Raw genomic sequence first — 18,224 nt, forward strand, 5'->3', positions numbered from 1 at the left:
TTAGTATGCTGTTAATCTTGAGATTCAATTGCATCAATGTGCAAACATTCATGAAAGAAGGCTCAATAATGTGCTTACTTATAAACCAATATTGGGTTTAAATTACATAATCTTCAATTAAATGATGTTAGTTTAATTAATAAATAGAGTTTAGATCAGAGATAGCATTGAAAACAATGTTTTTTAAACATATTTCTTTTGGTATTTTAAAAGAATATTTTTCAATTTCAATGCGAGACATTTGTTTAATAAGTAGTGTGGACTTCTAGATCTTGGCAAAACTCCATAACCTGGAAGTCACTGTTTAATTGTTGCAAATTAGCCCATATAGCTTACAGGCTCGAAAATCATTGCAATTTTGTCTTCACTTTTTCTTTTATTTTTTTCTTTTTATTTTTCCTGAAATATAATTGTGTCCTTATTTTTTTGATCTGTATTAGTAATTGTGTTCTTTGAATTATCAAAATACGCTTCTTTATATGTTGAAGTTTAAAGCAAGAAAAAAAAAATCATGTTTCAAGTTTGGGATTAATTAGAAAAATTTATAATTTTGTTTAAATTTAACTTAAATGCCAAAAAAAAAAAAAAAAAAAAAGCTTCTATAACTTTCCATATTTCCAATCCTCTTGGGACAGCCTGGATGACTATGACCGTTGGTAATATTTGCCATGGGTTGGATTCAATGTTTGGCGTTAAATAATCTCTCTTCCTCAATTTTTTTTTTTAATTTTTTGGTTTAATTAAAAAAATCATATTTTCGTGATTAAAAAAATAAATTTTTATATTAAATTATTTTAAGGATTTTATTTTATCCTACCATTCCTTTTCCTTTTTGTTTTTTTAGTGGCTTTCAATATGCAAAAATAGGAAATTTTTTTTTTTAAAAGAAAAATTTAATCATTAGGGGACTTAAATTCACATAACTTTTATTTTTTATTTTTAAAAAAGATAAATAGTTTTAAATTTCTTTATTATTAAAAAAGTTTCTTTATTACTTTATCTATCACAATCTGGTTGTTATCACAAAAGAAAACAATGTCTATCCATCACAATCTGGTTGTTATCACAAAAGAGAACAATGTCTAACTTTTCTTCTTTTTTCTAAAAGAAAAATTGAGTCCAAATATATATATTGATTTTAGAGCTAAATTGTTTGTGTTTTTGACCGTCCATTCTTTTTTTTTTTTTAAATAAAAAAAAAAAAAAAGAAACATCAAACTTCATCCAACGAAAACATTTCAAGCATCGTTTTGGAGCACAGGAACTAACCAAGGAAGTCCCTTCTCCATTCAAGTGTCATGCACAGATCACTGTCCAACTGTTAGTAGCCATTATTTTAGTGCTAAATAATTTCTCAAGACGAGGATATCTACCATGGAAGAAAATATAAATGGCTTCATTATCTTTCTACTTTTAAAGACGTCTAATTAATTTTTTTTAATATTAAATATGGAGATTCATATTATTATCTAATGAAATAATAACTTTTACTGTTAAATTGTCCCTACAAAAATACTGGCATTAAAATTTAAAATAAATTACATGATTTCATAATTTTATTTTATTTTTAAGAAATGATTTCATAATTAAGAAAGTGTTTTAGTAAGGGACAAAATAGGAGTTCTAAAATCTCTTTCAATTAGTTTGCAATCCAACACGTCCAATAAATTCATCCTTTTAGGTTAGGACATTAATCCATTAAAACACATCACATGGACTTCGGCAATGACACTATGTAATAGTGATATGAAAACTTATTAGCATTAATTAAGTACGTCTTCGATATTCTAATTTACTTTTTTCTTCTTATATTACATTTTTACTATATAAAGTCACTTTCTCAAAATTTGTGACGAAAACTATTAACAATATAATTATTAGTCGTTTTTTTATATTTTTACAAAAGAAAAAACTACTAATTATGTAATTCAATACGTTAACAAAAAAGAAATAAAAAAAAGCCCTCCATAATATTAACAACATATATAATAACTAATAAAAAATATATCTTAGAGTATAATTCCAATTTCCATACTATATTGATGATCTATTTAATTATATTGATGGCGATACTTTTAAAGTTGGTGAAAAACATATGATGATCCAATGTAAAATGAACCAACATGAAATTAATTTCATAAGGGTTTGTCTTTCAAATTCTTTGTGTATCTTTTTCACTCTTGCATGCATATAATATTTGCTGTGGTACTAGAAAAACTTTACATAGAACCTTAATTTTATCAAAAAAATCTTGAGAACTATAATTGCAATATTAAAAGTGTAGCAACAAGTTGCAAGCAAGTTTCCACATCCTTCTTATTCATCATAAATAAGTTTCTGCATCTTACTTATTGCTATGGGTCAAACCAGTGGAAGATTACGTACCTACTTGAACCAAAAATAAAATAAAACTACCTACTTGTACAACTTCAAATGTCTTTTAATCAAAGATTAAATCATATCATTTTGCAAAAGATAATAATAATAATTAACTTTGAATTTTTGCGAATCTCTTCACACCAATAATAATAACAATAGTAATAATTAACAAAGAATAGTACTAGTGTGTTTGTACGTGTGTGTATTTTGATTTAAAAAATTAAATGCATATAAAACGATAACATAATTTGATTTGACCAGTTTTGTATTTTAGTTTAGGTACGTCCACAGCTAGTCCACATACAACTCATTAATTTACATTCCATTGCAAGACTAGAGAATCCAAGTCGTTCGACCATTTGGCCATTCCTCTCCTTACGCGTAAGACTAGAGAGTTATATAGGTCCACGGTCCACCATCATCTTCTTTCCCTTCTCTTCCCCGTTCTTCACCTTTTTTTTTATTTATTTATTTTTAATAATAATAATAATAATAAATAAAAGATTTAGTGGCTTGTGTTTCAATATTTCAACAATTTATTTTATCTTTTTTAATTCATAAATTCATATAGGGTAAATTAAACCACTTGTTTAGTTTTTTTATTTGATTATATGGTCCAGTTCATTAGGGTTGGAGTTAATTTCCTTATCCCTCAATAAACTTCATACCTAAACTATAAGCATATATATTAATGATCATCTCAATTACAAAGGTATCAATAGTAACCTTAATAGCTTTTGGTATTCAGATTCCCTCTTCTTACTTAATCGTTGAAGGATTTTTGGCTTGTGCCTCCAAAGGCCTTCTACCAACATTTTCTATTTCATAGGTACCACAGGTTATCAATGGTAAAAGAGGTTGCATCAACAAGTTCATAGTAACTTGAAACCATATTATTATAGATTTATAAAAAATGAGCATAAATCATCACAACTAAATGAGCATAGATAATGATTACCAAGTGTTATGGTAAAATGATATAATCTTATTTTATTATTTTATATTGAATTTCATTTTATCCCTTTAAAGATTCATTTATATTAATTTTTACCAACGGTGATTTTTTCTCTTTCATAACTTTCAACTGTTGCCTTTTGCAATATGACATAAATATATATATATATATATGCAAAAATGTTTTCCAAAGAATTATCACCCAGTTTCTTTTGAAAGACATATTGATACGTGGACTCCAAATGGAATTCACATGATTCCATAAATTTCAAATCCTTACATTAAAGGTTTACCTTTTAATATTAAAAAAAATATTTTTTTAAAAAATGATTAACATGTAAAATAAAATGAATTAGTTAATGTGATTTTCATTTTTATTGTTCATATCATTATGTCTTCACAATGAATTGCAAGATAATTTACAACAATTTTTCTCGCTTTCGTGTCTCAGACCCTCAATTTCAATTTCTGAGGTATGAACAAGGGCAGAACCAGGAATGTTAGGGTTGAGAAGTTAAATTGTTATTTATAAAAAAAATAAATATTTAAAATCGAATTATTTAAAAAATAAAATAAACCTGCACATTTACTTCATATGCATGTTATTTTCTTTGAAAATAAATGAAACAAGCACAAACTAAATTATTTAATTCTATAGAACATAAATAAAAATATATTAAAAGAAAAAGAGACTATAAAATGCTAAGATTGATAGCCATCAAGTGCAAATCAAGTAAAGTTTTTTATTTGTTTTCATTTGTCAATTTGATGGTAAAGTACTCATATTCTCATACTCTTTAAAAATTCTTATAATTTAGAATAAAAGAATATAACATGTATGATTAGTCATTTTTATCTACATAACCCAATTAATATTTTATTATAAATCTAATTTACTATTTCAATTGTTTTAATGATAATTAATAAATAATTATAAAATCTACATAGTAATATTGAATTGATAAAGAAAGTTAATACAATGAAAGGGGCCAAATGTGTAAAATATTAAAACTAAATAAAAATATATATTAAAAATATGTATATATAATAAAAAAATAAATAAAAAATAAAAAGGGCAAGGCGACAATGGCCCCCTTAGGCCCAAATGTGATTCCACAATTGGATATACATGTAAGTAACATAAGAATTAAGTCGATTTCATTCAAGAGGACAGGACTAAAAATTAATTTTCAATAAATCTATACATAAATGTTTAAAGAATATATAGAGAAATTTATATAAGTGATCCATTATCTTATCCGAGGAAGTGGATGATGAAGAAGCACAATTTTATTTTCTTTATTTATTTATTTTTTGGCTGAAAATGAAGAAGCACCAGTTGGTAACATGCACATGCTTCCTTAACATGTATTGTCCCCTTCTTCACATTTCACAATCTGATTGAACAACTAGCTAGGGCTACAACATTAGTATACTGTACGAAAAAGAGAAGGAGTCATATCAACCTCCCATTTCTTTACACTACAACTTTTCAACCTTGGAATGCTGTTCGTTTATTGGTCGGTCATATTAAAGTAATATTTATTACTACATTATTATTATTATTAATTTATTATCCCACCTGCATTTTCACAAAACATTTAATGAAGCAACATCGATCTAGCTAGCTTAGATACTTTGCAACACAAAATGTAATGAATCGAAGGCCTACTACACTTTATATATATTAGCTGGCATTGATTAAAATCGTCCTGCTTGCCTTCAGCTTTTTCCTATGCCTTAGATTTTGTTGAAGACCTTGCTTGACCTTAAAATATACAAATATATACATATATACATATACATATATGTTTGTGATGATTTCCCTTTTCCAAATATTAATTTCTTGTCTTTTTTTTGAAACTAACCAGCTAGCTACAAGAACAAAAATTACATGCCAGAAGCCTGGTTAATGGTTTTCCATAAAGCTAGGCATTTTTTCATATATTATACATTATTGTATTTATAAATATTATATTTTTACCAACAATATATATACATGTTACATATTTATCTTATGTAGGCCTTTCTGAAATATAAATATCAAGTCCCTATGAATTTATACATTTTTTTAATTTCCAAGCCCCATCCAACAAGAAATTGGGAACATATATATCACTTTCAACATTAATGAGTTTATAATTCTGGCATATATATATATATATATATATGAACCATTATTTGCACTTTTTATACATGCAATTTGATTTAATCGGGAATATTTTTAATTTTTTATATTGAAGATAAACAGGTTTAATAATCTAAAATTATTAAATTACATATCACATATAATAATTTAATATTTTAAATAATTAAACTTTTTTTTAATTTAACAAATATTTTTATTTAATTATTATTTAAATATTTCTCTATTATAAATTGAATTTCTTATATCAGATAACATATTTTCTAAAATCTGCTTCTTCCAACATGACATCTGGTGCAAGACATTCAAATTATGAACGGAAACAGATGTTGTAGGAAATCTGTGTATATACAGACATACATACATACACATATGTAAATGATAAACAAAGTGAGTCAGAAACGGTGAAAAAAATAAAAAAAAAAATTGTGCATAAATTGACGGTGACGTACAGTTCTAGAAGAGAGAGCCAAAGTAAATGAGCATTAATAGTAAAATTAATTACCTCAACTTTGTTGGCCATGTGGTACAAATATATTTTCAGTTGATCAGATTCTTAATCCCCACTCGGTGAACTATAACTATGACAATTAACAATATCCAACTGTCATTTTTTTCAAAAAAAAAAAAAAAAAAAACTGTCCTTTTTTTTGTCTTTATACTTTAAAAAAAATATCCAACGTACGGCCTTGATTTCATAATAAAAATATCTAACTTTTCACACGTGGCAATCATCCACGCAATCACCATGATTGTCATTTATCAAGCAGGTCTCCCGACACAATTGCGTGATCAAACCAACTGGGATTGTAATTTCATCAACGGAAACACGTGTCGTCCATCCAAAGGGACAAATCTCCTCAACCTGCTCGACTTGTAACGCATGATCTGCAACTCCTCTAATAACTTGTACACTCTGTGTGTGTGTGTGTGTGTGTATATAGATATATAGAGGAGGATGAGATGGTGGAAGTGATATAGTTGCGAGAGAGAACGAGAGAAAGAGAGAGGGAGAGAGAGAACAACAAAAAAAAAAAAAAAAATTGGAAAAAGCTGAGAGTGTGTTGTAATGTGAGTGTGGTATTAATTGAAGAGAATTAGAAATGGTTTGTTTTTGCTTTCTGGTGGACCAAACGCGGAAGGTTCGGAAAAGCAAGCCGGCGGCAGGGACGTGCTCGAGATGTGGTGGTGGGGCAAGCGTCGCCGACATGAAAACCGCCACGAGGTTTTGTCATGTTCCTTTTTACTCCAAATCTTGGAAGGCTATCATCTGTACTTTCTGTGGAGCCGTTCTCAAGTCCTATGCATGAATTTTTATTTTTATTTAAAATTTTTTTTTGGGTTTTCTATTAGATCTATCTAACCTAATTAGGATTTATTGTTATTTTTATTTTTATTTTTGTCTCTTTTAACTAAAGCTGCATAGCATATATGCAAGTTTTGGAATCTTGAAAGTTTAAAATATATACGAGCTTTTATATTCGTAAAATTTTTCTTTCTTTCTTTTTTGTTTTTTTCATGTATATATTATGATAAATATAGCAGTCATTCTTGTTAAAATTTTGAAAGCAAGGAAACTCTAGGCAACATTTGGAGTTGATTTTCCATGGAAATTTAATTAATATATATATATATATAGTGAAGGAATTTAAGGCTAAGTAGCTGATGATAAAATTGGTCCAAAATAATATTTTTTTTTAAATTATAAAAGTTCAAAAGAATTTTTTTAAAAAAATTTAAATGTTTTAAGGAACAGACTAAACAAGTGTGCCCTCCTTCTACGCAGTTTTAACTGCGATAACATTTTCCATATATGTTAAGTGGAATATCATTCATATGCCTATATATGATCATCCAATTTGTAACAGTGTGAAAGCAAAGGAAAAAAGAAAAGAAAAAAAATCTTAAAAATTAAAATGTATTTTAAGAATCATGCATACAAAAATATATGTGTGACAATTAAGTTGTATATATATATATATTGAAAATAAAATAAAGTTATATTTAAAAGGAATAAAATTGAAATAGGGCACCACACCACATGACATGAAAGAGTAGAAGATGCAAAAAGCAAGCAGTTAATAAATGATATGGTCAAGTCACAGCTTCTATTGAATGACCCTTTTTCCACATTGCATGGACAGCTCAAGAAATCATTAATGTTCAAGCTTCCTCTTTTATTACTTCTTTCCCACATTGATTTTTTTGCCATTAAAAAATATTACAACCACATGACTACGCTTACCCTTATGTAAAATAAAATGAACAGTAGCTATCCATGATCAGTGTTCTCCACCAAGTAGCATTTAAACGACAATGACTACTTTTGATAATTCTCATATCTTTGGAAAAAAAAAACCCAAAAAAAAAATAAAAATTCAAATGTTTATGTACTACTATTTTGTATTTAATGTTTTACAGTTTCCAATCTTTTATGAACGCCACCAATATTCTATCTGTTTATATGTACCAATTGCTAAGAAAATTAGTAGCTTCTCATCCAACCTGGAAGATTTAAACTTTCATAAAGAGCAATAAAGGACATTGTTGTCGCTGTGTGAGTGCCATTTTCATCAAATAAACGTGATGACCAAAGAAATTTAACATTGTCACTTTTATTGCTTGGATATTTGGGCTGAGCTTAGAAGTCACTCTAAATGTTTAACGTTACATAGGATCAAGTAACCCAATAAAATACATAAGCCCAGCCCAACTTCATATAAAGAGGCCACTTGTATCAGGATTTAGGGTTGTGTTATATTTATTTAGCTTTTATATATTTATTTACATTACCCAAGCAATTCAATAAATATAAAATAATTTTTGTAATTCTCATAATGGTTTATTGTAGCAAAGATTTTTAACACCACCTACAAATAAGTTGCTTTTTATTTTTTATTTTTTTCTTTGCCCTAAAAAATTAAAAATATAAAACCAATTTTAAAAAAGAAAAAGGTATGTGCCGAGTGGTGGAATATAGAAGTGGTGACGTGTTGAGAGAGAGAGAGAGAGAGAGATGGGGCGGGGGGGTTTGGATGGCGAGGAAGAGTGAAGGCGTCACCCACGTGGGTGTTGGATGACAGCGAGTCATCCAGGCATATGATGTGACATATGTTTTGTCTCTTCACGCTAACCACAAAATCTTCTGTCTCTTCTCCACTTATAATTACCCACCAATTAATCTTATTTATTATATATATAATTTTCATTTTATCCAAATAAAAACTACACTTGTTAATTTCCTTTAATTAAATTTATGCGTCACTTGTGTTTTATGCATTCTTACCACGTATAAATCTTTGATTAAAGGGCTATATTCTTATGAGACAACTTATGATAAAATTATTATTTCTTCTAATAAAAGAACAATATTTGAATTCTCACACTTCAAATATTTTCTTTTTTTCAATCCAATTTTTTTTTATTTAAACAAAGGATTAAATTGTTATATCTTATAAATATGTTAATTTATATAATATATCATTTTATTTCATTGTTTAAGTAATCTTAATCAGTATAATTAATTGATTTAGCATATTATATATATATGTCAAAATAAATAAAAATAAAAATAAAAAAATATTTTTTTAATGAAAAAAATAATTTTAATAGTTGAGTATTTTTATGAAAATATGCAAAAATTTAAAATAATTTATAATGTTAAAAAATATATATATTTTTTTAAATTTTCTGTAAAAAATGAAAACAAATGACAGATTTTATGTGCATCATTTGTTTGTTTTATTCCATATTTATTATCTTTTAGGGTTAAAGATACTTCACTACTCAGACTTCACTGCTCATTTGGTTTGGACAAAGTTTCATTTTAGGATCTTTATAATTTTATTTTATTTTTAAATTTGATATCCTTTTTTTTTTTTTTCGATGACATCATTTAAATTTCATTTTAATACAAAATCATTAAATGTTAACGGAATCCGTTAAGTTCATACATATATTTTTTTTATCACTAAACCCTTTTTTTAAATTCTTTTTATTATTTCATCCTAAAAAAAAAAATCTAAAATTCATGATTTAGTGGACACAATAAATAGAACAAAAACAAGAAATTAGACTTAAAAAATAATGAACGTAACGGTTCTATTATATTTAACAATTTATCATCGTAAAGCAAACTTTTTTAAATTTAAAGGATATCAAATGTATTTTTATAACACGTCAGATAAATAGAATAAAAGAATAAAATCTTAAACCATATCAATCATTTTAAATGATATGTGATAAAAAATAATTGATGTAATTTTAAAATGATTAATGTGGTTTAATATTTTAATTTTTTTATTATATTTATGTAGCCTGTTAAAAAGTTTGTAAAAAAACCATTTAAAACAAGTGATCATTGTATCTTCAATTTTATCTTATATACGTAGACCATAAATAAACTTTTCTGAATATAAAGTACATTTAACTCTTTTTTATTTTTATATTTTAAATATATATTAACTCGTGTTTAATTTAAATTTAATTATATTTTAAAAAATTTTATTGATAAAAATGGTTTTGCATATCTTTTTTTTTTTTCCCCTTCTTAAAAGTGGTTTTGCATATCTACTAAATTGAAAATGCACCACTAAAATTAAAAAATAAATACAGAAAAAGCCCAAAAAAAAAAAAAACTTTGTCATCGCCATCATTAACTGTTTATGCGTGTATATAGCAATTTAATAGATCAAAATTATTATATTAAGAATTATTTATTTGGAAGATAAAGCAATGTAAACAATAAAAATGGCATTCAAAATAGCTCATTTATTTAGTGATCCATTAGATCCACCACCAATGACCATGTATGTTACATGGTAATTTAATATACCAAAATTGATATTTGGAAACTATTTATTTAAAAGAGAAGGTGATAAAATGTAATAAAAATGGACCTCATATTAGCTAATCCATTTGGAGCATGTATCTATATACTCAAAATGGACCTATATCAATTTGGACTATATGTTCAACCCACCAAAGTATTTTTTTAAGATAAATTGGAGATTGGTTATAAGAGGTCAATCTTGTTTAAAAGGCTGTTCTTAAGAATTTATTTTTTCATATTAGATTATTAGTTGTAAAAAATAGAAAAAAAATAAAAAACATATAATGCAACCAATTTGCATTTGCCAAAGCAATGTAAGTCCAACTAGTATATAGAATTATCAATAATGATAAATATCAAAATTCAAAAAAATTAATAAGTAATCTAGGGTTAGTATCATTTTACACTCAACAATTGTTTTTTATCATTTTTGTCCAATAATATAATTTTCTCTAATTAAGTTGGTCAAATTAACCTACACACACGTTTTACATATACAGTTTAAGTTAACTTCATCAAATTTATCTATTGAAAAAATTTAATTAGATTAAAAAATTTATAATTTAAACGATAAAATGAAAAACTTATTAAAACATGACTTCAAAAGAAAAAAATAAAAATTGTAACAGTAAAAATTTAAGGCAAATCTGGAAGTCACAAAATAACGTAATGATTATAGTCAAAATCTTCAGGGTGCCAGAAAAGAAAAGAAAAGAAAAGGGGGTCATTTCATTGGTTTTGTCAAAATGTGAGAAATTTCCCAAGTTTCATACCTCGGCTACTGGAGTGACAACGTTCGGTCGGATTTTTGGTGGTAAATTTTCCTGACTTGACTAAACAGAGTTTTTTTTTTTTGACAATGAAAGAGAGTGTTTGAGAAAACGTATGAAGCAGTTGGTTTGTTGTTTACGATGCAAAAACATAAAAAATAAAAAACAAAAGAAATGGAAGATTGAAAAAGAAAATCGAAGGGTTAGGATGGAGGGGGACAAATGGTAATCGCACCGCTCGGCGTTATTCACGGACGCAACGTGAATGGCGGTGTATGTGTTTGTTTTTTTGTGGTTGTGGGATGGATTTTTATCAGCTGTGAACGCCCGCTGTCTCTCATAGTCCGTTGTTTTTGTTTTTTCAAAACGTTTTCGTCCAATACGTTTCCCATCCTGGAAAATATATTCAAGACGTGGCTATTCCTCATTCGATTTATTTATTTATTTTACTATGAAAGAATATCTCATTTCAATTTTTTATTTATTATTATTAGTTTATATATATATATATTTAAAAAAAAAATTGGTAAACGTTTGCGTGCTTGTTTACTACCATGTGCTTGGACCAAATCATTTGGTCCTTTTCATGTTTCATGTCGGTATTAATTTTTTTTTAATTTTCCATTTTTTTTTGAATTGGACAAATAAAATACCATCGAAATTTAGATAATAAAAGTTATGAAATCAATATGTTAGATTCCATAATATTTTATCATTTATTTTTCGTTCTATTTAGTAGGAGAAATGATTCATTTTTTCAAAAAACCACTTATACAAAATTGTGCGATAACCATTAAATGTTTAACTCAAAAACCGGGTGTTACGTCGATAGCTGACTTCACAAAGTCTTCGAGTGGGTGGCTTTTTGAGAAGTCCAGGTAATAGAATGTGAAATTGAAGTAGAATAATTTTATTTTATATTTTTAAGTTTTAATTAAAAGAAAAAGAAAAGGAAGTGAGAGAGACGTTGGTGGATATGGTGGCCATGTGCTGTCGAATGCGGCGGGTTCTTTATAGGAATAAGTTAACGGATATGGAGTCGTTGACGTCTATTCTGCCAGTCATCCACTCCAGATCCACAATCTCCACTTTTCTGCCTCGTCTTTTTCTCATTGAGTTATCCACAAAATAATAATAATAACAATAACAACGACGACGTTCTTTATCCTCGAGTATAAATTTGATAATTTTTTTTATTTTATTTTAATATTGCATATTTATGATCTTAATTTCGAAAACAAAAGTTGAATTAAATGTTTTCTTTTTTGAAAAAAAAAAAGAAAAAAAAGAAGGTATGTAGAGAGCTTGTGGTATAGGTTTCAACAGAATGAAAGGAATATAGTTTTAAGCAATTTGGTAGGTGTGTATATATATATATATATATATAGTGTCGGTAAAATAAATAAATAAATATATATTTTTTGTTTATGGTGAGGACCATCGTACATGGGATACAGTTGTGTCAAATATTATTGAGAATTTACACCCCTCACTTGGTGCATGGCATATTTGTTTTGTCATTTGGCTTTATTTTTATGATATTCATTCAAGAAAAATTATTCCATATTCTTATGATAAAATTATAGAAATTTTATAGAGAGAGTGAAAATACTTTTATCTGTGGGTCTGATGCTAAATTATTTGATTTGTGGAATAACAGACTGTAATGGGCATTCATGGGATTGATTGATTGATTGCTTGTTCATGTCTACCATATATATATATATTTATACTTTGTTTGAATAAAGAAGTCATATAATAGATATGAAATCTAATTCATGTATTAGCGGTAATTCTAAATCTTGGATTCATAATTTGGTGATCAATTTTTTGTTTTTCACTTAGCAAAATAATAATAATAATAATAAAATAAAATCATATTCTATATGGAAAATTATAATGCAATTACTAGTGTGTAGGACAAATATGGTGTTGAAGTGTTACACTAGAAAATTACATATTAATTTTAGTTTCAATTTCTAAGCAGTATTAGAAAGCAAAAACGTGCCGTTAATTATATAATTTGAGTCACTATCAAAAACTATGTTTGGAAAGGTTTATCAAACAATTAATTTCGGAAAAAAAAATAATTACTTTTGAAAATATCCCAAATGTTTTGTTATGCATACCAACTAATCATTGATTTTGTGGTATGAAAATGACCCATTTTCTTAAAAATAATTTGAGGTCGAATTTAAGACCATTCCCTAATACCGAGTTTACGTACAATTTGTCCTTTTTCTAACAAGTTGCCAAATCTCACTTTAAAAAAAACAAAAGAAACGATAAAAATAAAAACTACGAATAGCCAATGGGAACCAATTTATGCATACATGTAAATGTGAACAAATTTAGAGTTATAAAAGTCTATCAAAATGTGCTACGCATCATTATTTTTTAAATTTATTTATCCATATCTAAATTAAAATAATTTACCATCAATAAAATAAAAATATATTATTTTAGTAAGTATTTTTTTTAATTTTGTTTGCCTTAAATTTACTTATTTCGAAATCTATCTATCAATAATAAAAATATTTATCAATAATATAATAAATATTTTAATTAATTAATTTATATTTAAATTATATAAATATATTTTAACATGATAAATAAATTTAATAAATATTTTAATACAGGAACACCCTCGTCTAACCGTTGTTAAACCCCATAAATTTCGTCAATTAACGACGTTAAGTACGGCTCCTCCCGCCTCTCAAAGCCGCGTAAAAGCGGGTCCCAGTAATGGTTGGTCCCAACAAAGCAACCGTTCCGTAGCAGAGCTTTAAATATGGTTTAGAAAAAAATAATAATAATAATAATAAAAATAAATAAAAAATCATATACAAATTGTCAGAGCCTTGAAATAAAATAATAGAAACAAAAATATTACACAGAGGCTTTAAGTTGCAGAACTTCCATGGTGTTTTCTGTTATTATATTACAATCTTTCTAAAGATTCTGAGTATCAATATCAAACTACAACATCTTTTAGGGAAAAGTGATAACAGCTGGGTTCTTTTTTTTCTTTTTTTCATTTTTCTTTTTTTGATTTGTATGGTAGTGGTATTGAGCTTTGAAGTTTCATACCTTTTTCTTCTTCTAGTGGGGTCCTCTATGCTCTGTAAATGACAGCCTAATCAACAGCCTGGAAAGGGAAGGGGGGGTTTGTAGCCGCACTAAAAAAACCTCACCTTGGCGGGTTTTCATGGTGGGTTCGGGAAATCTCAACTGGGTTTTCCTCTTTGCTTCAAACCCATTCCACTCTTATTAGCCAGATTATGTCCATTTTTGTTTCTCTCAAGAGGTAAGGATTCTGAGAAAAAAACTGTACTTTTTATACTTTTTTCTTATCTGTTTATGTTGAACTAGTTGAAACCAAACTAGACTTTTGGTCCAAGTTTATGCTTTCGTATTGTTTACAAATTTTAAGAATTCTTTTTTCTTTTGTTCTTCGGGGATTCTTCCTTGTAATCCGGGGGTACCCCCTCGTCCAGGCATTGTGTTATAGATCTGATATTGCTGAATTTCTGGGATTCTTTGCATGAGTTATAGGCGAACTGGGTTGGGATTGTTTTGTGGAGAATATTTGGGAAATGTAAATTCGGGTTTGTGAATCTTTGTAAGCTGATTGGTTTCTGATTCTATAAATTCTTGTTATCTTAGGTTTGGAATCAGGCATTCTTTTGTTTCGTTAGGCTTTTTAAGGATCTGGGGTTAATTAGATAATAGTGAAGATGAAACTAGTGGAGTGGATAGCTTTGGTTCTGGCTCTTGTTCTAGTTTTTTGTCATGGATCATCTGCCTCTTTCACTCCTGTTGATAACTACCTAATTGCTTGTGGTTCTCCACGAAACGTCACCTTTCAAGGTCGAACTTTTGTTCCTGATTCCGGTCATTCTTCCCTTTTCGTAAAAAGTGGAAACTCTGTGGTTGCTAGCTCCAATTCTTCTAGTGTCCCTTCTCCATTATATCAATCTGCTCGAATTTTCACGGGCATTGCTTCCTACAAATTTGAAATCAAGCAAGAAGGCAGGCATTGGGTCCGGCTTTATTTTTATCCTCCTTCAAGCTGGAGTCAAAACTTGACCTCTGCCTCAATAACTGTTGTTACTGATGATTTTGTGCTCTTGAACAACTTTACTTTCAAAAACTATAATGGTTCTTATATGTTCAAAGAGTACGCAATCAACGTGACATCGGATGACTTGACTCTCAGCTTCATTGTGTCAAACAATTCAGTTACATTCATTAATGCAATTGAAGTTGTCTCTATGCCAGACGGGGTGCTCCCTGACCAGGCGTTGGCTGTAAATCCATCTTCCCCTTTCAGTGGCCTTTCTGAACTTGCGTTCGAAACTGTTTACCGGTTGAATATGGGGGGTCCTCTGCTAACTGCTCAGAATGATACCCTTGGAAGAACTTGGGAGAATGATGCGAAATACCTTCATGTGAACAGTTCCGCGGTGAATGTATCAGTCAGTCCTTCAAGCATAAAATATCCAGCTGCTGTGACTCCGGAAACAGCACCAAACTGGGTTTATGCCACTGCTGAAACCATGGGAGAAGCAAATGTGCCCAGTGAAAACTTCAACATAACTTGGGTCTTCACCGTCGATCCAAATTTCATGTATTTTGTTCGGGTGCATTTCTGTGATATTGTAAGCAAGGCTCTGAATAGTTTAGTTTTCAATGTTTATATAAATTCTGATAATGCACTTGGGAGTCTTGATCTATCTTCCATTACCGGTGGCCTGGCTGTACCTTACTACAAAGATTTCGTTTCCAACTCTTCAGCAGGTTCAGATACGTTGACAGTTAGTGTTGGTCCGGATACAGTGGCAGATATCACCGATGCAATTTTGAATGGTTTGGAGGTTATGAAGATCAGCAACGAAGTTAATAGCTTGGATGGGTTTTCATCTGTTAAGAATCTCCATCCTAGCTCACCTTCAAAGAACAACAAGATAGTAATCATAGTGGGTTGTGTTGTGGGATCCGTGGTTGCTGTGGCATTAATTGGTTTATTTTATTGTTGTTTGGCTGCCCGCAAGGCGAAGGATACTAATAATAATCAAGGTCATCCATGGCTTCCTTTGCCCTTATATGGTAACTCCCAGACTATGACAAAAATGTCCACAACTTCACAAAAGAGTGCAACAGGAAGCTGCATCTCATTAGCTTCTTCCAACCTTGGCCGGTTCTTCATGTTCCAAGAAATCCTAGATGCAACCAACAAGTTTGATGAGAGCCTACTTCTTGGGGTTGGTGGTTTTGGTAGAGTTTATAAGGGAACACTTGAAGATGGGACGAAGGTAGCTGTCAAAAGAGGAAACCCGAGATCAGAGCAGGGTCTTGCTGAATTTAGAACTGAGATTGAAATGCTATCCAAGCTTCGCCATCGCCACCTTGTGTCTCTCATTGGCTATTGTGATGAAAGGTCAGAAATGGTTCTTGTCTATGAATACATGGCTAATGGACCTCTCAGGAGCCATTTGTATGGAACTGATCTACCGCCCTTATCATGGAAACAAAGGCTTGAAATTTGTATTGGGGCTGCAAGGGGACTTCATTATCTCCACACTGGTGCAGCTCAAAGCATAATTCATCGGGATGTGAAGACCACAAACATTCTCTTGGATGAGAATTTTGTAGCCAAAGTTGCTGATTTTGGCCTCTCAAAAACTGGTCCTGCTCTGGATCAGACTCATGTGAGTACAGCTGTTAAGGGTAGTTTTGGTTACCTGGATCCTGAATACTTTAGGAGGCAACAACTTACCGAGAAATCGGATGTGTATTCCTTTGGAGTGGTTCTAATGGAAGTTCTCTGCACAAGGCCAGCTTTAAATCCTGTTCTTCCCCGGGAGCAAGTGAACATAGCAGAATGGGCTATGACTTGGCAAAAGAAGGGCATGCTAGATCAAATCATGGACCAAAATCTGGTGGGAAAGGTAAATCCGGCTTCTCTTAAGAAATTTGGAGAGACAGCTGAGAAGTGCCTTGCCGAGCATGGTGTTGACCGGCCATCAATGGGGGATGTCTTATGGAATCTAGAATATGCTCTTCAGCTAGAGGAGACCTCGTCTGCACTCATGGAGCCCGAAGATAACAGCACAAACCATATTCCAGGTATCCAGTTGGCCACGATCGAGCCATTCGATAACAGTGTGAGCATGATTGATGCGGGGAACTCATGCACAGATGATGATGCTGAAGATGCTGCAACAAGTGCTGTATTCTCTCAGCTTGTAAATCCTCGTGGAAGATGAGAACTGATGACTTTTTCTTATCAATGTTCTTTGGCCACTGGATGCCCATTAAAGATGTTGGTGATCCTGGCCTTGAGAGCGGTTGGAAATATTCCAAGGAATGAAGGTGATTTCTTTAATCATTATTTTCTGCTCTTTTTTTTTTTTTATATCTTTTTTTTCATTTACATCAATTTTCCGTCCATAAATTATTTTGTAATATAGTTGTGATGGGTGCCAATTGTGATCCATCAGAAAGTGAATGTGAGCTATCATAAAAGGATTCTATTGTTGTGTTGATACAAGCCCGTTTGGGTTTCAACTTCCCATGTGTTTTTACACGATTATGAAACACAGATTTGTATTGGCATTATAATTTCTTTGAAAATAAGTATAGAAAATAAAGCAGAGCTTGTCATCTCTGAAGCCTAATTAATTTGCTCATCGTTGTTTTCATGTTCCATCATGCTGTTTCGACTATATCTTTTTGTGACCTTGAATTTGTCAAAGAGAAGCCCAAGAAATGACTGGAAAACCAAATGGGAAGCGTTTAGTTGTCTATTGAAAGTAGATGGTACTTTGTTTTAAAAGGGGCAAAAAAAAAAAAAAAAAAAAAAAAAGGAGTTTTACTTTGCTAATACTATAGAACATGTTTAATATTTTTATAAATCATGTGGCAAACTTCGAATTGACTGTCAAAAACTTGCACCAATTACAACACGGTAATGACTCTGTCAGTCCCATACTTGACGTTGTTGATGACCTTTTCCAGCTGGTAAATGTACGAACCCAAGCAGTAGACTTTGGCAACCAGCAGACTTGGATTCCAGTTCATCACATAGACCTTAACCATTGCTGTTAGACTGGGACTTGGGGTTTTTGTGTCAGAAATATTG

At 29.7% G+C, this 18,224-nt stretch overlaps 2 protein-coding genes across 3 annotated transcripts; both read left to right on the forward strand.

The window, feature by feature from the left end:
* The first annotated feature begins 6,378 nt into the window (after positions 1-6,378).
* LOC107429806 (uncharacterized) lies at positions 6,379-6,968 on the forward strand. Its single transcript, XM_016040558.4, has one exon. The coding sequence runs from the start codon at positions 6,583-6,585 to the stop codon at positions 6,787-6,789; it is 207 nt and encodes a 68-aa protein (XP_015896044.1). The 5' UTR covers positions 6,379-6,582; the 3' UTR covers positions 6,790-6,968.
* Positions 6,969-13,910: 6,942 nt separating this feature from the next.
* On the forward strand, positions 13,911-17,772 carry LOC107429767 (receptor-like protein kinase THESEUS 1). 2 transcript variants are annotated; one of them, XM_048471111.2, is made up of 2 exons: positions 13,911-14,387; positions 14,578-17,772. In XM_048471111.2, exon 2 carries the CDS (start codon positions 14,818-14,820, stop codon positions 17,347-17,349), a length of 2,532 nt encoding a protein of 843 aa, XP_048327068.1. In that variant the 5' UTR covers positions 13,911-14,387; positions 14,578-14,817; the 3' UTR covers positions 17,350-17,772. The 2 variants fall into 2 exon arrangements, with proteins under 2 accessions (XP_048327068.1, XP_048327071.1); XM_048471114.2 differs by having other exon boundaries at positions 14,747-17,772.
* Positions 17,773-18,224: the final 452 nt, after the last annotated feature.

This window comes from Ziziphus jujuba, chromosome 1, assembly GCF_031755915.1.
Source record: "Ziziphus jujuba cultivar Dongzao chromosome 1, ASM3175591v1".
Lineage (NCBI taxonomy): Eukaryota > Viridiplantae > Streptophyta > Magnoliopsida > Rosales > Rhamnaceae > Ziziphus > Ziziphus jujuba.